The following is a 22,616-nucleotide window of genomic DNA, read 5'->3' on the forward strand; positions in this document are numbered from 1 at the left end:
CGTCTAGATGGATGAAGGGAGACAAGGGCCTAGAGGAGTCCTTTACTGAGCTAGCTGAACCTCTTTAACAGCTTTTCTCCCTCATTTTGTCCTAAAAACAAACAAACAAACAAAAATAAAATAGAAACAAAACTTTAACTTGAAACATTGATGTACTATCAACTAAAAAAACCTCGTGGGGTAAGTGGGCCAGTGATGATGTGCTGTTCACGAACAAGCCTGTGCTACGAAACAGCTCTTCAAAATGTGGTAGCTAGCTCTCGTTTGAGTGACAGTTTTCTTTCCTCCATCCTTTGTCGTTATTTATTCCACATATAAAAAGCCAAACTGGGACCAAAGGAAGAGCTATTTGGGAGTCAAAAGACCAGCTCTTGTCACTAAGCTGTGCCAAATGATCCAGAGCTCTTTAAAAATACAGATTGTCTGTCACAATGAGTGAGGCTGGATGGACATCAGCTGTGGAAACTCAAGAAAAAACAGGGTTTATTGCGACAAACTGAACTGAACCAAGCTGTAACAATAGAAAAAGACCCAATGTGAGCATTGTCTGACTCCGGTTTAAAACATGACCTTATACCCTGGAAAAAAGTGCTGTGCAGAGATTGATTTTGTTTGCTCTTGAAAGATTGAATATTAAAAAGGCTTATCTAAAATTTTCATAATTGAAACTGAGACAAGAGCTTCGCTATGCTTGCACCCACCTGATTGTTGTATAACTTGTCTAGTTCCAGGGGTCTAATGTGCCTGTTTAAGCCTGAAAAAAGAAATCTGAACCCCGTTCTTCATCCAGAGATGAACATCTGTGTAAAACAAAAACCTTTTTAATGGAAACTGCTTCATCTGTCAGTGTTAGATGAAAATAGGGGTGAAGGCAGGGTGAGAAAACAACACATAACCATGATTTACTCCGCAGGTCGGACATGGTGAGGAGGATATACGAGCTGAGCTGTGGCGGCTTCATGATGTCACAAACATGGTGACACCTGCCCAGGCATGGCAACCATTAGAGGGTAAAGAGGAGTTATGTAATGTTTATGAGATGAACACATCAAACTTTTCACTCTGTGGTTTCTGCCGTCTGCCAATGAAAAAACAAGGACTCAGTGTTTTCATACCACTCTACAGCCAACAATTTCCTCCTGATTCTTATGAAAAATATCTCAAACTTTTATACATTTTATTAGCTCAGGCGAGTTTTCTGTGAGTCCAAAAAAGTATACAAAAAGTATACAGGCTCGATTCAGTCACACAGTAACTTTGATGACTACTCAACAGTCACAGAGTCACGCTGATGACTACTCAACAGTCACAGAGTCACTCTGATGACCACTCAGCAGTCACTGAGCCACTCTGATGACCACTCAGCAGTCACAGAGTCACTCTGATGACAACTCGACAGTCAAAGTCACTCTGATGACCACTCAGCAGCCACAGAGTTACTCTGATGACCACTTAGCAGGCACAGTCACTCTGATGATCACTCAACAGTCACAGTCACTCTGATGACAACTCAACAGTCACAGTCACTCTGATGACCACTCAGCAGTCACAGAGTCACTCTGATGAGAACTCAACGTCACTGAGTCACTCTGATGACAACTCAACAGTCACAGTCACTGTGATGACAACTTAAAAGTCAGAGTCACTCTGATGACAACTCAACAGTCACTGAGTCACTCCTATGACCACTCAAAAGTCACAGAGTCACTCTGATGACAACTCAACAGTCACAGTCACTCTGATAACAACTCAACAGTCACAGTCACTTTGATGACCACTCAACAGTCACTGAGTCACTCTGATGATAACTCAGCAGTCACAGAGTTAATCTGATTACAACTCAACAGTCACTGAGTCACTCTGATGATCACTCATCAGTCACAGAGTTACTCTGATGACTACTCAGCAGTCACAGTCACTCTGATAACAACTCAACAGTCACAGAGCCACGCTGATGACAACTCAACAGTCACAGAGTCACTCTGATGACCACTCAACAGTCACAGAGCCACTCTGATGAACACTCAGCAGTCACAGAGTCACTCTGATGACAACTCAACAGTCAAAGTCACTCTGATGACCACTCAGCAGCCACAGAGTTACTCTGATGACCACTTAGCAGGCACAGTCACTCTGATGATCACTCAACAGTCACAGTCACTCTGATGACAACTCAACAGTCACAGTCACTCTGATGACCACTCAGCAGTCACAGAGTCACTCTGATGATCACTCAACGTCACTGAGTCACTCTGATGACAACTCAACAGTCACAGTCACTGTGATGACCACTCAACAGTCACAGTCACTCTGATGACAACTCAAGAGTCACTGAGTCACTCCTATGACCACTCAAAAGTCACAGAGTCACTCTGATGACAACTCAACAGTCACAGTCACTCTGATAACAACTCAACAGTCACAGTCAGTGTGATGACCACTCAACAGTCACAGTCACTCTGATGACAACTCAACAGTCACTGAGTCACTCCTATGACCACTCAAAAGTCACAGAGTCACTCTGATGACCACTCAACAGTCACAGTCACTCTGATGACAACTCAACAGTCACAGTGACTCTGATGACCAATCAGCAGTCACAGAGTCACTCTGATGATCACTCAACAGTCACTGAGTCACTCTGATGACAACTCAACAGCCACAGTCACTGTGATGACATCTTAAAAGTCAGTCACTCAGATGACCACTCAGCAGTCACAGTCACTCTGATAAAAATTCAACAGTCACAGAGCCACTCTGATGACCACTCAACAGTCACAGTCACTCTGATGACAATTCAACAGTCACTGAGTCACTCCTATGACCACTCAAAAGTCACAGTCACTCTGATGAGAACTGAACAGTCACAGTCACTCTGATGACCACTCAGTAGCCACAGAGTTACTCTGATGACCACTTAGCAGGCACAGTCACTCTGACGATCACTCAACAGTCACAGTCACTCTGATGACAACTCAACAGTCACAGAGCCACTCTGATGACCACTCAGCAGTCACAGAGTCACTCTGATGATCACTCAACAGTCACAGTCACTCTGATGACCACTCAACAGTCACAGTCACTCTGATGACCACTCAACAGTCACTGAGTCACTCTGATGACAACTCAACAGTCACAGTCACTGTGATGACCACTCAACAGTCAGAGTCACTCTGATAACAACTCAACAGTCACTGAGTCACTCCTATGACCACTCAAAAGTCACAGTCACTCTGATGACGCCTGAACAGTCACAGTCACTCTGATGACCACTTAGCAGGCACAGTCACTCTGATGACCACTCAACAGTCACAGTCACTCTGATGACAACTCAACAGTCATGGGGTCACTCTGATGATCACTCAACAGTCACAGTCACTCTGATGACCACTCAGCAGGCACAGTCACTCTGATGATCCCTCAACAGTCACAGTCACTTTGATGACCACTTTGCAGTCACAGTCTCTCTGATGACCACTCAACAGTCACAGTCACTTTGATGACCACTTTGCAGTCACAGTCTCTCTGATGACCACTCAACAGTCACAGTCACTTTGATGACCACTTTGCAGTCACAGTCACTCTGATGACAACTCAACAGTCAGAGTCTCTCTGATGACCACTCAACAGTCACAGAGTCACTGTGATTAGGCTGGTAAAAGCCTCACCTCACATTCATATTTTCACTCATTTATCTCTTTGGCCTTTTTGTTTTTACCGTCATCTATTAACTGCACTCATATTCTTTTAGTAAATAATTTATTCACTATAATTCAGATACTGTAAGACACTTCTCTGTGGTAAAATGACTGACATCATATGCACATTTGCCTTTATTATCCATCTTAAATGATCTTATTTACCTCATGTAAATCCGTCCACATCTATGCATGTTTTATACTTATACTAATCATGTCTAGTCAGAATCATTGCACCTTTTGCACATCTTGCAACAAAATATCAATGCATGCGGACTTGTATATATATGAAAAATACAAGAGTTTGTACATATTTAAATCTTATATTTACTTATACTTTTTTCACACATGAAATGGGATCGTTACTCCAAGTGAGCCTAAACTACAGTGAAACTAAGTGTGAATGGACTTTATAGAAACACAAATATGAAGAACAGTTGGCGTTGTCGGCAGGATCAGCACTTGTGTTACTTCAATATTCCAAAGGTTGGTCTTTTCTTTTCTTATAATTTTTTTGATCAGGGATCAATTAGCAGTAACAGAATTCAGGAGGCTGCCATTGTTGTTGGAATCCACCTTCTAGCACATAGTTATTGACTGGAACCTAGTGTTGGGGGATGCTTCATGAGAGATTGAAGATTTCTTGCCTTTTGTGCTGAGAAAATATTGAAGCTTTGGGGTTTCATTCTCAGGGAAAACAGTGACATCTGGTAGTATGTTGAGATGACAGAAGCTATTTAATAAAGGGCCCAAAGTATTGGCTCAACATCTCACTGTTTCAATCTGAATTTTTTGCTGTAAAAGTCATATCATGCTGTGTTTTCCTTTTTGAATTAATCTGTGCAAATATACAAACATTTGGGATTTTTTTAACTTAATTAAATAAAGTGCTCAGTAAGATAGATCTGTTCCTCCAAAGCAGGATTAAAAAATCCATTTCTACCATGCATTCTTATTCATTAAGCTACAGATTTACCTACCATGCCATGGGATTTTACATGTTCAGTTGGCATGAATTTGCTTTGTGCGAAAAGATTGAGACAGTTTTCTATGGCTAGCATTTGTGGGGTAAGAGTGGTAGTTTAATTAATCAGTGTTTGGGGAATGATTGGGACACAATATGAACTACAGTGTCAAGTTTCACTTAGGTTTTTTATTCAGGTTCTGAAACGCTGTCAAAGTGAGAAATGCTTTATCCCTTTATGGGGCAAGGAACCATATATGGTCAACCTCATTCATGTCCTCCTCCCAACTCTCTGTCACACAGTAGAACCAGTATGATTTTTCTCAGCCAATCAATGGAGATCAGTCAGCATCACAGAAAGTGACATCACAGCATCTGACCAATCAGCATTGGCCCAGAGCATCTCAAACTTCCTGTTTACTCCAGAACTTTTGACATGCAGTTTTACGTCTCTTTTGGTCCTAAACAAACGGCCCTAAAATCAAAACTAGTCATGGTAGGTTTATGAAACTCACACATTACACAAATGGATAGAGGTGCTAAATGTCATAATAGGTTTTGTTTGCGTAGGCTTTCTAGCTATTACTGCAATTTTAGCATGAAAATTAAGGAACCAGTTTGGACATACGTCCATTTAGGGCTGTAAAATGATGTCTACATTGGACATATGACCATTTTATCCTGAGTTATTTCTTGACAAATAACTCATTATAATGTAGGAGAATAGTACTGTATTGTGAAAATATATAATGTGATGGCCTGACCATGCAGGCCATCACTCTCTTTCTCTCTCTCTCTCTCTCTCTCTCTTTCTCTGTGAGTGGGGCGTTTGATTTGGAACATTTTCACCTCAGAGCGTGCAAGCATGGCTCTGATTTCTCCGGCTACACCCACTGAGCTGATATTTAAGCCGTGTCTCCTCCCGGGCTTCAACAGTCAGAGAATAACACAGGGAGAGAAGACAACAGTATACATACAGAGGACAGCAGCCTGGACTCCAACATGTCTGTGGAAACTTCACTTTATCTTCTTCTTCTCTTCATCTCTGTGGTAAGCTGGCTTTAATCAAACTAAAATGTTCTTTCAATCCAGAAATTCAAATCTTACCCAGTGTATTTGTTTAATTCCACATCAGAATATCTCATTAGACTCACTATAAGCCACACAGTTCTATACAGACATCTTATTCCAAGGAATAAAAAGCAAATTTAAAACTTAAATGCATGTAGACAGCTACATGACTCAAACATGCATGCTGCATGTGCAGTTGTTTTGAGTCATTACAAGCAAATTATGCCTTTTTATATCTTAAAACAAGACATGTATCCTCATGTTCAGCTGAATGCAGCTTATAAAGGTTTATGAGATATTGTTGACTAGAAATTGGACAATATGCTTTGTGTATATTTTGTAGTGCAGTTGCTGGTACTTGGTGCAGCATGGAAATGTGTGTTTCAGTCAGCATGTGAGTCACTTCAGCAGGGTGTAGTCAATTTTATTAAGAACTCAAAAGTCCTGAAGATCAGCATCATTGTATTTGGTCTGACTACTGAGCATGTGCTGCGTTTCTGCTTTTTTTTTTTCAATATTCTTGTTTTCCTGCAGCCGTTCACCTCTGCTGTCATGTTTTCCTATCAACGTGCTTGCTCCTCTCTCGCTCTCTCTGATGTTGAACTTTGGAGGGAAACAATCATGGAAACTATTTGCTGGCTGTGTCCTAACGGTGCACTGGCTCCCTCTTGTGGCTTTAAAAATCTTTAGCCTAGATGACTGTTCTTTCTGCAGATTTAGATCATCTTTTACTTTGTTAAACGTGACAAATGAAAGTAAATTTAATTAACCTGGAACAGTGGTTCTCAACTGGTGGGTTGGGACCCAAAAGTGGGTCACAGTGCAGTTTTCACTCTGATGTACAGTGTCCCTGATCATATATGCATGTATTTTATTTATTTTATGCACTTTTGCCACGTTTTTGGTTGGTTGGTTGTTTTCTTGTGTTATTTACTTATATATCTCATTATCTTGGGATAACAAAGCTGGTTTGCTATGATAAACATATATTATTTAATTTACTATTATTTGTTTTTCTTTGAATGTCTGTAGATGGGATGTCATCCATTGAAGATGAAGTCATCATTTAAAGCTTACAAATGGCTTTAAAGGATGACATCACCTTCAAAGACAGGGAACTAAATGTTCATGAAGCTGGGGATGTTGGGGCCTTTTTACCTCCCTTTTTTGACAAACAGTAAACCCTCACTCCTCCCTCACAAAGGACAGTCAACAGAAGAGGCCAGCGGTGCCACAACAACCTGATATTGTCATAATCGTGCTTTTTAACGACACTTCACTTTGACGTGTCCTTCAGTGATGGGGTTGTTGTTGCTGCAGTTATTTTTCAAAAATTTTGCTGGTGCAGTTATAAAGTTGACCTTTTAAGTGTAAAGAAACTCTTTTTTAAAAACTGAAACCCTGTGAAACATTTTAAAAACCCCTTTTCTTAACATTTTAAGAAAGTAGTTTAAGAACATTTTTTCAAAATGTCGCCAAATATTCCAAAACCTTTGAGTAAAAAAAAAAAAAAATCATATTTTGTTCATCTTGTTGCCTGTTTGCACATGAAGCCACAGGAAGTAAGCAGCATTCATGTGGAGAGTGTGTAATATATGCTGTATTTTAATGCTGTTCTGCAAACTAGTGCCACTCTATGTTCTTCTCTGTGTCGAACAGCTGCTCTCTCATTGTGTCTGTTTTAATATTCAATGCTCACTACTTTAATAAAAGCTGGTATTGTTGTTCATGTTGCTTTTTTGTTGATGTTCTTGTTCATTTGTTGGTGTTGATGTTGTTTTTATTTTTGGTATAGTTATTGTTGCTATTGTTGTTTTATAGGTACAGTTGTTTGTTTTTTGCTGATATTTCTGTTTTTAGTGTCGTTGTCCACTTAAAGCTGCTGTCAGCATTTTTTGTTAATGGTAATTAACTGGATTGAAAATGTTCACCAAACCTCGGAACTATGAAATCAAGCCAGACAGATAATGATTAGATGGATAGTTTCTCCCAGTTTGGGTTTGTTTGACCAGTTGGAAAACAGCAAATATAAAACCAAGTTTGACATGTTATTACTAAGCATGGTTTGACAAATACACAATTATTTATCGTTTAAAGACTCTGGTAAAAGGTCTCTTGTTTAATTGATTCGTACTTTTTTCTCGTGTTTCAGACATCGGCCCAGGACTGCGCCCAGCCGTGTTCCTGTCCATCAGCACCCCCTCCCTGTCCCGTGGGGACGAGCCTGGTGCTGGACGGCTGTGGATGCTGTAAGGTGTGTGCGAGGCAGCTGGGCGAGCCATGCTCTCTGCTGGAGCCATGTGACCACCACAAAGAACTGTACTGTGACTACGGCCTGCTGAGTGACACCTACACTGGAATCTGCATGGGTAATCAATGATCCTAATCAATATAAGATTACATATTGGAATCCTGAGTGCTTAAACTTACTGATCCAGAGGGGAATCAGGCGCCAACAGCCATTTTTAAGTCCAGCCACAAGTTCTCAATTGGATTAGGGTCTGGGCTTTGACTTGGCCACTCAAGAACATTCACCTTGTAAATTTTCCATTTCTGTGTAGCTTTTTCTGTATGCTTCAGGTCATTTTTTGCTGGAAAATAAATCTTTCCCCAAGCCATAGTTCTCCTGTAGCCTGAAGAAGATTATCCTCCAGGACTGTCCTATATTTGCTGCATTCATTTTACCCTCTACCTTTACATGCTTTCAAGGCCTGGCTGCTTAGAAGCATCCCCCACAGCATGATGCTGCCACCACTGTACTTCACAGTGGGGATGATGTGTTTGTGGTGATGTGCAGTGTTCAGTGTCCTCCAAACATAGTATCTTGTCTGATGGCCAAACAAGCACCATTTTAGTCTCATCAGACCAAAGAACTTTGATCCACTTGATAAATGGGGTCTCCCACATTTCTTTTGGCAAAGTTTAGTTGAGATTTTGGATGAGTTTTCTCTTACAGTGGTTCTCTCTTTGCCTCTCTCCCATAAAGCTCTGACTGGTGAAGAACCTGAACAACAGTTGTTGTCTGCAGAGTTTCTCACTAGTCTCCTTCTTGTACAATCACTTCTTTTGTGATCACTTGAGACACGTTCACTGCTCTCAGGTGATCCCCATTTCACAAACTGTGAGGCTACTGGCACCAGTTGGCTGGGCCTCTGTTGAATTAGGTCAGTCTCTTTAAAGGGGGTGAATATTTATGCGTCTCATTATATTATTTTGTAGAAATCTGTTTTTGCTTTAACAGCAAAGCGTTTTTTAAGTTTTTTTTTTTTTTTTTTTTTTCACAAAAGTCAAATGAGATAAACCACAACCGACTTATACAGTTTATCATGTGGCATTTAGTGTCCTAGCACTGATCTTGGAGCAAAGTCTCTATTGAAATAAAAGGAATTATTATTATTATTTTTTAATTTTTTTAGCCCTTCATTGCTCTTTTTCTGGACCTTAACACGCCCCCAAACTCACCAACTTTTACAGAAAATTGTCCCTCAGGGGCCCCAAATAGAGCTGCATGCATGAAAATCAGTGTACATTTGTATGATGTCTAGACAAAAAAAAGTTTCTTGGGAACATGCTCTAAAACAGTGGTTCTCAACTGGTGGGTCGGGACCCAAAAGTGGGTCGCAAAGCCCTTTTCAGTGGGTCATGTATGTGTGCCTGGGAAAAAAATTGCACCCAACTGTCTATGAAACTCTATAAAACATGCATATTTTATCCTATTTCATTGTTTTTGTTATACTTTTTGTACCGTCTTACGCCCAAGCTCTACTATTCTGATGTATTTCATAAAGAAGTCGAGAGCAGTCCCCAAAATTTGGGTCGCAACTCTCCTTAGGGAGATAATAGTGGGTCCCGTGACTCAATCAGTTGAGAACCACTGCTCTAAAATGTACAGGATGCTACTAACAATTTTTGGTCTAATTTTGGTATTTTTGCACATTATAAAGTTTCCCATTTTTACAAACTCTCCCTGAGTATTTCATCAGATTGACCACAGATTTTTAGAGGTCAGTCTAGATTATATGGAGCTCAAATAGGGTAGGGCCGAGACCAGGTGCCAAATTTGGAAAAAATGTTCTTGTTTTTTGCAGTGTACCACTAGCACTAATACCCTTTCAGTGCTTACCCAACTTCACAGGGATGATCTCATATTGAACACAAATACATTCAAGCATCATGCTGTTTCATTTTGTTGTCAGTGCACAACATTACATTTTCTGACCGTGACACTGAACACTAAAGGACATGTCAGCGGCAATGATGAACAGCCTGATGCCTTGCCATAACACAAGAAGTTGATGCAACTCTCATCTCAAACATTTGATTTTCTTCAAATCTCACATGCATGATAATAGTCTGCCCGTCTAAACACTCCAGTGTAAATTTACATTTGCTCATGTGCCACCTTACATAACTTAAATAAAATTAAAAATATTTTTATTTTGCAATCACAGCTACTTCAGTGTGCCTGCAGCTTTATCTTGATTTTTCTTTAAATGTAAATAATCTTGGTGTTTGTGTCTCTGTCACAGCTCAGGAGGGTCAGTCGTGTGACCTGGGGGGTGTGATCTACCGTAGTGGGGAGTCTTTCCAGCCGAGCTGCAAACATCACTGCGTCTGTATGAATGGAGAGATTGGCTGTGTTCCAACCTGTGCCAGTGAAGCCCGGCTGCCCTCTCCTGATTGCCCGTACCCACGACGCATCAGCATCCCCGGGAAGTGCTGCGAGGAGTGGGTGTGCGACGAGATCCCCCCGGACCAGAACTATGAGTCCGTGATGGCCGGTTAGTCTCAGATAAAGATGACTTCATGATTCTCTTTAAGTTTACTAAACACCATGGTAGACTATAAAACTCTCCCTCCTCTCTTTCCCTCTCAGCAGCATCTCAGATTCACCCCCTGCCCTCCTCAGACCCGCTTTCAGTATTCAGATCGGCGCCCCCCTATGGACTGCCCCTAGAGAGTCCCAGAGATAACTGCATTGTGCAGACGACAGATTGGAGCGAGTGCTCGGCGACCTGTGGCATGGGCGTTTCCTCTCGCATCACCAATGACAACCAGCACTGCCAGCTGGAGAGACAAACCAGGATCTGCATGATCCGACCGTGCAACAGCCAGCAGGAGAGAGAGATCAAGGTAAGAGGGGCTACAGCACATTATCTAGAGGTTTTTGTAAATATGCAGGTTGTACATGTTTAGTGGAAAATGTTGATGGAGTTCTAGCGAACACCTCTTGGTGCAACTCAGACACATCCCCAGTAATGTTCTTGGGGCCTTCAGGTGTTTCGGGTCTTTCAACATCATAAACCCTCGCCCAGGCAATCCAGCCGGGGTGGTTAGGTCCTGGCTTGTGTCTGATTAGCCAATTCGTAGGTACACCTGTACAAATAGCTACTCAGCCAATCACATGGCAGCAACTCAATGCATTAAGGCCAGTAGACATGTTCAAGACGACTTGCTGAAGTTCAAACTGAGCATCAGAATGGGGAAGAAAGGGGATTTTAGTGATTTTGAACGTGGCATGGTTGTTGGTGCCAGATGGGCTGGTCCGAGTATTTCAGAAACTGCTGATCTACTGGGATTTTTACGCAAAACCATCTCTAGGGTTAACAGGGAATGGTCTAAAAAAGGTAAAATATCCAGTGAGCTGCAGTTATGTGGACGAAAATGCCTCACTGACGTCAGAGGAGAATGGGCTGGCTGGTTCGGCATGATAGAAGGCAACAGTAACTCAAATAATAACTCCTTACAACCAAGATATACAAAATACCATCTCCGAACGCACAACATGCAGAATCTTGAAGTGGATGGGCTACAGCAGCAGAAGACCACACCAGGTGCCATTCACACAGGCTGATCAAAATTGCACAATAGAAGATTGGAAAAGCATTGCCTGGTCTGATGAGTCTTGATTTCAGCTGCACCATTCAGATGGTAGAGTCAGAATTTGGCATAAACAACATGAAAGCATTGATCCATCCTTTGCACACTTTGGGCCCCTTAATTCCAGTAAGCATTGTTTAAATGCCCCAGCCTACCTGAGTACTGTTGCTGACCATGTCCATCCCTTTATGACCACAGCGCACCCATCTTCTGATGGTTACTTCCAGCAGGATAATGCACTGTCACAAAGCTCAAATCATCTCAAACTGGTTTCTTGAATGTGCTAGTGGGTTCACTGTACTCCAATGGACTCCACAGTCACCAGATCTCAATCCAATAGAGCACCTTTGGATGTGGTGGAATTGGTGATTTGCATCACGGATGTGTATCCGACCAATCTGCAGCAACTGTGTGATGCTATCATGTCAGTTTGGACCAAAATCTCGGAGGAATGTTCCCAACCCCTTGTTGAAACTATGCCATGAAGAATTAAGGCAGGGGGTTGAACTCGGTACTAGCAAGATGTACCTAATAAAGTGGCCAGTAAGTGTATAAGAACAGTCTTTCCCTGATGTTGACCGTCTTTTGTTGGCAACATTTAGAAAAGTTAGTTTAATTGGCAGAGTGAGGAATTCCTCGCTTTTCCAAAAGTTGCCAACTATGGCCGATTTTTTGGCCAAAACGGAGCAGCTTCCTAAGCATTCAATCATCTGCCTTTGAAGATAATGTAATCCTTTGAAGCCCTAATAGGCTTTAGAATGATGGCACCAGGGCATGCTGCAAAACAATGGAGTAAAAATGTCCTAAATGTATTTGAAGTCTCTATTGCAGCAAAAAAGTATGTATAAAATCCAATTAGACCAACTACAGAGCCTTGAGGTCCTCCACAACACCCTCTAGAACAGTAGGTCTGATACTTTGGGCGTCTTTACGATGAGTACATCAGGATTAAGTATAAAGACTCCATGATGCTGACCTTTACTTGTCTTTGTCCTGCAGAGGGGGAGGAAGTGTGTCCGGACACCAAAGGCGCAGAGGTTCATGCGTTTCGAGCTGTCAGGTTGCTCCAGTACCAGACTTTACCGACCAAAGTTCTGTGGCGTCTGCGTAGACAACCGCTGCTGTACGCCACACCGCACCGTCACAGCACAGGTGGAGTTCCAGTGTCCAGAAGGAGATGCCTTTGTCAAGAAGATGATGTTCATCAAGACCTGCGCCTGCCACCATGACTGTCCATCAGACAACGACATCTTCATGGCGTCGAACACTCGGAGGATGATTGGAGACTACGACAACGGCATGTGATGCAAATGTGCAGAACAGAACTGCACACCCTTTAAACACAACCACATGTCTTGCTTGGATTTAACTAAGCCATAAATAGAATGGGTCAATGATTCATCACTTCTGCACAAAGAGACAGAAGAGTCTGGATTATGTTTTTACTTTTGAAGAAAGCTGAAAAGACGAGAAGTTGTTTGTGTTGTTGGTTTGGAAATCATCCGATAACATAAGATCAATTTTTCAAACAAACAAAGACATCACATTAGGTCCGAGCCACAATATTTGAAAAAGACAAAGCAGTCAGCACCGTCAGCCATGTTTGGTGATGACAAAGAGCATGAGGTACGCTTCTTTAGTGATGTTAAAATCCACCTCTAACATGCCTAGACTCCCCTACCAGTCTCCCTTTATGTGTGCTCTTATAGTTTAATAAAGAGATGCACAGACAACAAAATGTACAAATGCATATCAGATTCTAACTTTATTTTAAACTTTATTGAAAATTTCCTTCCTGGTAACCTGGATTTGACATTAAACGATGCTTTGACCTACCTGACCTTGAAGAAAAGTCTAGAGTAGATTTTATTTTCATTCTCTCTCAGCTTAGTTATCAGCTGTAAAAGTGTAGCATTTTTAACATTTTTGAACTTTTGTTGTCGTTGAGTAACATAAATGGCATAAACCTGACCTAAATAGTCGTGAAGCTATTCTATCTAGAAATATTTTATTTTTAATGTCATGACTTTGACATTTCTGTCACAAACATTTTCGTCTTCAAAGAAAGAAAAAATGACCTGAGCTCTCAATGGGATGCTTAGATTTAAAGGAACTAAAAGTATGGCAAACCACAGCTGAAGGTGAAACGTATGGTGGCTTAGAAGGCCCAAAACAGTTGTTATCATGAGAAAACAGACTGCAAATTCAGAAATATGTGAATTTAAAATGTACAAAACAAAGAAATGATTTCACAGTAAACCTGCTGAAACTAAATAAATGCATAAGCAAATCTAAAGACTGCCCTCACACGTCTGGAGGATTTTTAGGTATCTAAGGGCATTTATTTAGGCTTTTTGCATCACATTTCTTTTATCTAAAACATATTTTTGATCATGCACTTCTTTTGTACATGCACATGGTTGCCCTCTTTGTAAGGTGTCATGAGATAACTTCAAATATGAATTGGCGCAATACAAACAATGAATGATTGATCAACTGATTGATCCTTTCTGAATTTGCAGCCTTTTTCCTCCTTACTGAAAACACCTGTGCTGTTGTTGTGGGTTTGCAGCTATCAACTGCTGTATGTAGAAATATTATAATCAAACCAGCAGTACCTGGTAATAATAGCACAACATAGCAAACCAACCTTTTACTGTGCTATGCTTTATGCACAGTACGGGCCACCCGGTCTGAGCGCCAGTACAACCTAAGTTTATTGGGTACTAATGAAGCATCATGTATTTAGTGTTTCCCTCTTCAGGGACTGAAGGAGGACCACTAAATGGTGCTTTTTGTCATATGAAGGCTTTAAATGTAGCTCTTTGTTCTGACAGAGTGGTCTTTAGATCAGTGCAGGAAAGAAAAGCATAAACCATGACTGGAGAAGTGCTCAAACTTCTCTCTTTTTTACTGTATATTTAAAGAAAAAAGTGTGTACGTTTTTTTAATGTGCTTATGTAAATACTGAGAGGCCTAGTCCACATGGAGGCGAGTATTTTTGAAAACAAGGCTTTTCTTCTGCATTCTCAAAAACTTCTTTGTACGCATGAAAATGTGCTGTACAGAGCCATGCCAGCAGTCGTCCGTCCTTTGCTGTAAATCAAAGCAGTGAAATTTGTCCCCCCATCGACCTGAACAGGTTCTCTTTCCAAACCACTCTGTCATTAGGGCAGGGTTTATGTTTTGGGAATGTTCAATAAGGCAGTGGTGGTAATTATCATCTTTAGAGGCATGAATAGAATATTTTAAAGACATTAAACGATGACATCATCTTCCTCTACAATGGTAGAGGATGAAATGTTTTTGACATTGGGGGATGATTACCTCAAAGACATAGGACAGAATGTTTTATAGACATTAAAGAATGACATCATCTTCAGAGGCAGAGAATAGAATGTTTTTCAGACATTAAAAGATGACTTCATCCTCAAAGGTAGAGGAAGGAATGTTTAATAGACTTTAAAGATGACATTGTCCTCAAAGGTACATGATGGAATGTTTCATAGAAATTTAAGGATGACATCACCCTCAAAAGTTGAGCGTGGAATGTGGTGAAGCTGGGGATGTTGGGGGCTTTCCCCCATGATTATTCACCAAATAGTAGGCCATAGTGGGCAACTTTTCGAAAAGTGAGTAGAAATGGCAAGGAGTTCTACCCACTTTACCAAAAGTTGCCAACACAGAACAGGCACAAATCAAATAGATTGCTGGTGCATCTGTGTTTTAAAAATGATAGAGATATGACGTATGCTTAGTTATTTCAAATAACTTGTCTTTTTTGGTGTAAAGAAGGAAATAAGTTTAAGCAAAAACTGTAGAGAACCACTGTTCTAAGGGTGAATTTCCAATAACCTAATTGCTGTTGGCTTTTGTTTGAAAGGTAAATTGATGAGAGAAACCTCCATGTTCAAAACTACCTGCCCAAGTGTGGACTAGTCCTGAGTACTGTGTACGGTTTTGTACTCTAATTTATGTAACACATTGTTGTACTTGTTATTGTATCATTTTTAACCATCTGACTGTTGCACTTTTCACTACAATAAATAATAAAGTCTATTTTTATAGAAACGCCCAGCGTGTTGTTGGTCCTGCAGGTAGAAATAGAGGACTTAGAGCTGAATGGACATCTCTAAAAACAGCAGATCTCACAGTGAGGTAGCAGAGAGCTCCTGTGTTTGTTATGTAATAGTAATGTGTGTGAGAGCTGCAGGCAGTCAAACTGAGACCAGCAGGCTGCACACGAACACGAGGAGGGGGAGTTGAGACTGCATGGAGGATTCTGATTTCTGCTCCGTTTTCTCTCAAAAGAAGAGAGAAGTCAGGATTACTACCCAGTTTATTGGTTTGATCAACTTGTTCATTCCGGATTTAAATCCATTTAGTAGTAGGGGTGGGAGAAAAAAACAATACATCATAGTATCATGATATTTTGTCTGGTGATATATCGTATCGTCTCATCCACTAAGTATCAATTTTTTTTCCAAATAAACTGCTATTGAATTGAACTGAAGTCTATGATAATGGAAAAATAAAATCAGTTGTTTGGACAATTGTTTGTCCAGTGAAGTCAGCAGAGGTGACGGTCATAGAGCAGGAGAAAGTTGGCAGCACCAGGGGAAGGACATTAGGAATGCAAGCAGGGCACAATGAACATGACACATGGGGTTTGCAAAAAGTGCTACATGAAAACAAAATACTACAGAAATATGACAAACAGGGCAAGACTAATGCTAAATCAGCTAAACAGTTGAAAAAATGGTACAGATTGCAATAATATCAAATGGTGACCCAAGTATCGTGATAATATCGTATCGTGGGGCCACTAATGATTCCCACCCCTTTCTTAGTAGTACATAACTTATCCTCTGAAACTGAGTTTTGTCCTAATTCTTAATTCTTCATTTATACTGCATTTCCTTAATTTGGTCTGTATTTCTGCATATTCACTGGAAGCTTACGGATGCAGACCAAGCGGCAACCTCCGGCCCTGAAAAATGAAGCCAGTGTGGAAGTGCAAAAAATTGCAATACAGCGAGTGTTCACCTGAGACAAACAACAAACACTCAAATGCTTCAAAGTCTGAAAATGAAGGGTCAGAGGAGTGTCACAGGTCAGACGGGGATATTCCTCTTTAGCCCTGAGCTGTTCAGTCTGGCAGGCGGCCATATCATCTCTCTGTGCTTGTGACACAACTGAGTCTGTCCAGTCATAACACCACCATATGGTCGCTCATGTTTACCCATAATGCCCAGAGAGTAATAAACATATACTGTACATACAGGTGGATGTGGTCATGGCAGAGTGAGCAGAGAGTCTGATGATGAACCCTGAACATGAAATGAAGCCTCTGCTGACTGTGATTGTTATTTTGAGGACCTGTTGGAGACAGGTCACAGGGCCCCTTGTAGTCTGGGGCTCCAGGTGATTGCCTAATGATTAAGGTTGTTTTCACACCTGATAGTCCAAGGGACTTGGTCTGTTAGCAACATTGTTGCAATTTCCTTTGGTTTGGTTCGCATTCACGTTGCTCTTGGTCAAACGGACCAAACCGTCTGAACACCTACAGCCTCTGCCCGTTAGGGGCGCTGTTGTCACAAACAAACAGCAACCAAGAAGAAAAGAAGGCGTAGAAAACGAAATTGGAAATCCATCTCTTTCCGCTGGTCTTTTTTTCCCATATATATAATGGAAAAACACAGAATTACACTGTCTTGGGGTTTCTGCTTTTGCATTGGGGCATTACGAGCAGCCAGCGAGGTGGTGAGCTGTCCAGCATGTCATTCATTACATGAAATGAATAAATCAGTACTGACTACGACATGTTGCTATGGCTACACAGACACCAAATAAGGTACCGACATGTATTTGAATGTATTAAATCGCATGTAATTCCCTTAATCATTACGCTCTATGCCACTTCCTGCCTTTGGTTCACAAGTTGGTCCACTTTACTTTCACACCTCAAACAACCCGCACCAGGGTTTGCTTTGAAATGAACCGAGACCCCCTGTTTTCAAGCAGAGCAGAGTCTGCTTGTTTGGTCTGCACACCACTCTTTCACACCACTCTAAATGAACCGGACTAGCTTGGAAAATGGACCAGAGTTCGTTTAAAGCAGACCAAACAGCTCTGGTGGGAATGCGCCCTAAATCTGCCTCTGAATGTAAGTGCAAAAACTGTGCAGCGGGAGCTTCATGAATGGGTTTCCATGGCCGAGCAGCTGCATGCAAGCCTCACATCACCATCATTGTGTCATCTGTGAAGTTTGCTGGAGGAGGGATAATGGTATGACACTTTTTTTTTAGGGTTTAGGCTAGGCCCCTTATCTCCAGTGAAGGCCAGTACTAATGCCTCAGCATATCAAAACATTTTGGACAATGCTATGCTTCCAACTTTGTGGCAACAGTTCGAGGAAGGTCCTTCTCTGTTCTGACATGACTGTGCCCCAGTGCACAAGGAAGGACTATAAAAACATGGTCTGATGAGTTCGGTGTGGAAAAACTTGACTGGCCCGCACAGAGCCCTGACCAACTCCACAGAGCACCTTTGGAATGAGCTGTAAGGGCGATTGTGAGCCAAGCCTTCTTGTCCAACAACAGTGCCTGACCTCGTAAATGCTCTATATAATGGATGGGCACACAATTCCCACAGAAACACTCCAAAATTTTGCGGAAAGCCTTCTAAGAAGGGTGAACGCTATTATAGCTGCAAAAGGGGGGGAAACTCCATATTAAAGTACATGTATTTGAATACAATGTCATTACAGTCTCTGTTGGTGGAACAGTCAGTTCAATTAGTGCCATACCTCAATTATTATTTATTAGTATTTTGTTGCTTTTATGTTTTTATTGTGCCACTGTTTTTAAAGCATCATTGTGTTTAGATGTTGCACTTTTAGTTTTGTTTTAATACCCATATAATATGAATGACCACATTCTATTCTATTCTATTCTATTCTATTCTAAATGCTGCAGAAGTTTTAAATGTGATTATTTTGTGTTGTTTCCCAGAAATAAGACAGCTGACTGTGTTCTCACTGCCTCCTCCCACATCCCTCTGCATCTCCTCAGCACTCTCTGCCTTCGTGTACCGGCTGTTTAAAATGTATGATCATATTGAGGATTTTGCAGCCTGCCTGCCTTCGTTCCTCTGTGTTTTTCACTCTGACTGAAGCAGCCTGACGCAGCAGAGAGCCCCGGGCGGACACTCCTCCACTGCTGTGAGACCAGCTGCAGAAGGATCAGCTGAGAGCGGATGGAAGAGACCGAGCAGCTGTCTGCGGACACCGAGAGCTCGCAGGTGCTGTAACAGGCTCATCTTTCTTCTTCTGCTGTAAATATGCGGCTGCTGAACGAGTTTAAAGGCTGCTGAATGGAGGCAGGGAGATTATTCTGGATCTTTTGTGTTGTGTTGCATGTGTTTGGCCTGATTTGGGGAGCTGTCAGCTGGGCTGTGCTCTCTGACAGACGCAGTACAGTAAAAGCAAACTCATGCAGTGATGCATATTTCATTAATCTGCTGCATGCTAATACTCAAACACCGGGCGGCTCTAAATCCTCTTTAAGGAGAAAACTAATTTAATTTAATTTAATCATAATGACAGAAAAGCATTTAAACTGCTGCAGTATGGGATGTTTAGCTTCTGTTCTAACATTAGAACAGGTCTAAACAGTATTGTTGTGCCAAACAGAGGCTCTGCTTTAGGGCTGGGCAATGTGTCCCAAAATCAACTTTATTATATTTATAGAGTTTATTATGGTATTTATTTGTGAAGATTTATGTATATTTGTATTTCATACAAATGTTTTTGCATTATTCAATGAACTTAGCTGTAGTCAGTGTGCAGGGGTTGTTTTGATTGAAATTACAGTGCATATGCCGATCAAAAATATTCATCCCCTGGATCTTTTACCCTTTCACTGATTTTATAAATCAATCATGGTCATCATAATTTGGCCTTTTTGACAAAAAAACCCTCTTTAATTTCAAAGTAAACGCAGATTTATACAAAGTGATGTCAGTTAAATAAAAAATAGGTTAGGTAAATAAAGGACTGCTTATATTTACCCCCTTCAAAGTGACTGACCTAATTCAAAAGAGGTCCAGTCAGTTGTTGCCAGTAGTTTAACAATTAGTGAAATGGGGATCAGTGAATGTGTCTTAAGTGATTGTTGCAGTAAACACACATGTGTCTATAAGGTCCAGTCACTGGTTACTAATTATTCCTGGCTACCACTGCAACTTGAAGACAAGAGAACACTCCAAGAAACTCAGAGACAAGGCTATTGAAAAGCATAAGTCAGGGGATTGATGCAAAAACACTTCCAAGGCACCGGACATCCACCCGAGATCAGTTAAATTTCTCAGCATGAAATGGAACGAATATGGCACATGTGTAAATCTGCCTTAATGACGCTGCCCACACGAGTGAGTGACTGTGCAAAAAGGAGACTAGTGAGAGAGGCCACCAAGACACCTGCGTACAACAACTGCTGCCAGGGTTCTTTACCAGTCAAAGCTTTATGGGAGCGTGGAAAAGAGAAGACTCCATGGTTATGTGGAAGAAAGTTCTTTAGTCTGATGAGACTAAAATGGAGCCTTTAGCAATCAGACAAGAAGCTACAGTGTGTTTGGGGGACACCAAACACTGCACATCACCACAAACACATCATTCCCACTGTGAAGCACTGTGGCAACATCATGCTGTGGGGATGCTTCTAAGTAGACAGCCCTGGAGGGCTTTTAAAGATAGAAGGTAAAATATGAGAAAATCATAACGGACAATCATAAGGCCAACTCAGATTACACAATTTTTAGTCGTTCATGACGGCACCATGTCAGACCGTGCAACAGAAAGCTTGTCTCGTCTCGGCCGACAGCCTGGCCACACGACAACAGTGGTCTGCTCGTTGTACGCTGACGTCACCACTGTCTCTGTGACTGTGAGAGAGCTCACTGGCTGGGGGCGCAAAGAGTGTAAAACACTCTACAACAGTGTGTGTGACTGTAGCTGTCTCTGCACGTAAAAGAAGAACTAAGAAGAAACAATCATGGATGTATGAAGAGGAGGACAAGATAGAACTTTAGCTATGCATGTGATAAAATATAATGTACACATTAGTTTTCTTGAGGGAGAAAAGGTAGGGACTCTTGTGAATGATGATGCAAAGACCAAGAGAAAATGTTCTCCTGTTGGTAGTTGTCAGAGATCACGGGGTTGATGTTGTGTCAGGATGTCAAACTAGACAATGATTAAAAGAAATTTTTGACATGTTAGCCTTGTACGTTTTGGATGCACCATTAATTATTTCATACTACAAGACCATTTGACCTGATGCTCAAAGTTTGGCCCTGGGTTTGACAATAAGCTGTGACGGTGCAGTTGGGCCAATATCTGTCTGAATTTTTGTAATCTAAGCTGGCTTTTATTCAGTTTCCAAGAGAACTACGGCTCAACCTAAGCTACGAGACAGCCATCTACCACTAATAGCCACTGTAGCTCCAGTTAAAGGCTACAGCCATGCTACTCTTTAACTGGATGTAAACAACAGTGAGCTGATAGCATCTACAGTATGTCTAACACCCGTTTCAGACTGGGAGTGTGACGCGCGCGTCTCGACCGCGACACGTGTGGATTTTCAGTTTGATTGCATGTTAACAAGTCAGGGCTCTGAGACTGCTTGCACGTGCACCGCGTCTTGCGCAGCTGATACGCCCAGCTCAGGCGCGGAGAATTGAGAGATTCAAAGTCTTGCCTATATACACTGCGTGTGGCCGTGGACCATATTAGACAGGAAAATGATAAATGGGGAGCCATATTTACATTGTTGTGGCAAATATGCACATAGAATATGTTTACAATGTGTTACTTGATAACCCTGAGGAAGGCCACAAGCTTAAATGCACCTGTTTGATAAAGTTGTTCTCTAAAGATCCTCTATTAGTGAAGCTTTATGTCTCCACACTTGTTGAATATGTCACAGAAAAGATAAACACCGCATGAATGCTTTTCTGGTTTGTGCTTTTCAAAGTAAAAGCCCGGTTTAGCATTTCTATAGAGAAACTCCGTTCACTTGTGCAGAATGCTTTTATTTTGAATAGTTCCAGACAAACTTCCACTGTACGCCGAATCAATTTGCTTTTAGTGGGGTTTATTGAGGTAAAACTCATAAGAAGGACAGGGCTTTGAGAGCAGGGACATGCGGCTGACATGCAGAAAACTTGCGCCCTGTGTGAAAGCCGCAACGGCAGGAGCCGGAGCAGACACGCGCAGCACACGCAAGCAGCAAAATGGGTGTAAGGAACAGCACTGTTCTGATCTATAAAAGGGGGACAAAGTTGTCCATAGGCTGTGTCAGATTATGCTCACATATAATTGAAGCATTTAGTGAAGACATTTAGGACAGGAGTGTGGATGGTAATGTTTACCCCATTCCTTAGATCAAATTGTTAATCAACTAATGCAGTGATCCCATCCTTGATGAATGGTTCTTTATATATAGATTAAATTGTTCTTATATGGAATAAAATCCACTAAATTAAGATTCCCAATTTAGTCAAATGATTTAAAATTGACTATAATGTGGTTCTTACCATGAACAACCTTTTCACTCAGCATCAGTTCTGATGTTGATTGTTTTGCATCAGCAAAGATGGATGTATTTCCCACTCATAGTTTGTAAACCGTTGGTTTATACATGGAGCTGAAAAGCAGCAGAATGTTTTGATGTGTTCTGACAGAGTCTCTTGTCTCCGTGTGTCCATGTTTCATCACACCTCGCCATCAAACGTCTGCATAGAGATGGAGCCATCCTTCTGTTTGCGCTAACGTCAGCACTGCAGGCCTCCAAAGCTGGCTCCTCTGAGTCACACAGAAAGGAAATATGAGTTAAATGATGGCAGAAAGGGATACAGATCTGAGGCAGACGTAGAGTACATTCAATCCTACCAAGTAGAAACTTCTTAGTAATCTGGATTAACAGTGTCCCACTTGAAGGCTC

General features: G+C 41.4%; 1 protein-coding gene across 2 annotated transcripts; it reads left to right on the top strand.

Moving 5' to 3' along the window:
* The first annotated feature begins 5,584 nt into the window (after nt 1-5,584).
* On the top strand, nt 5,585-15,678 carry ccn2b (cellular communication network factor 2b). 2 transcript variants are annotated; one of them, XM_041809824.1, is made up of 5 exons: nt 5,585-5,712; nt 7,886-8,102; nt 10,263-10,514; nt 10,610-10,866; nt 12,613-15,678. In XM_041809824.1, the coding sequence occupies exons 1-5, from the start codon at nt 5,665-5,667 to the stop codon at nt 12,916-12,918; spliced, it is 1,080 nt and encodes a 359-aa protein (XP_041665758.1). In that variant the 5' UTR covers nt 5,585-5,664; the 3' UTR covers nt 12,919-15,678. The 2 variants fall into 2 exon arrangements, with proteins under 2 accessions (XP_041665758.1, XP_041665759.1); XM_041809825.1 differs by having other exon boundaries at nt 10,613-10,866.
* Nucleotides 15,679-22,616: the final 6,938 nt, after the last annotated feature.

The sequence above is a fragment of the Cheilinus undulatus genome, linkage group 16 (genome assembly GCF_018320785.1).
Source record: "Cheilinus undulatus linkage group 16, ASM1832078v1, whole genome shotgun sequence".
Lineage (NCBI taxonomy): Eukaryota > Metazoa > Chordata > Actinopteri > Labriformes > Labridae > Cheilinus > Cheilinus undulatus.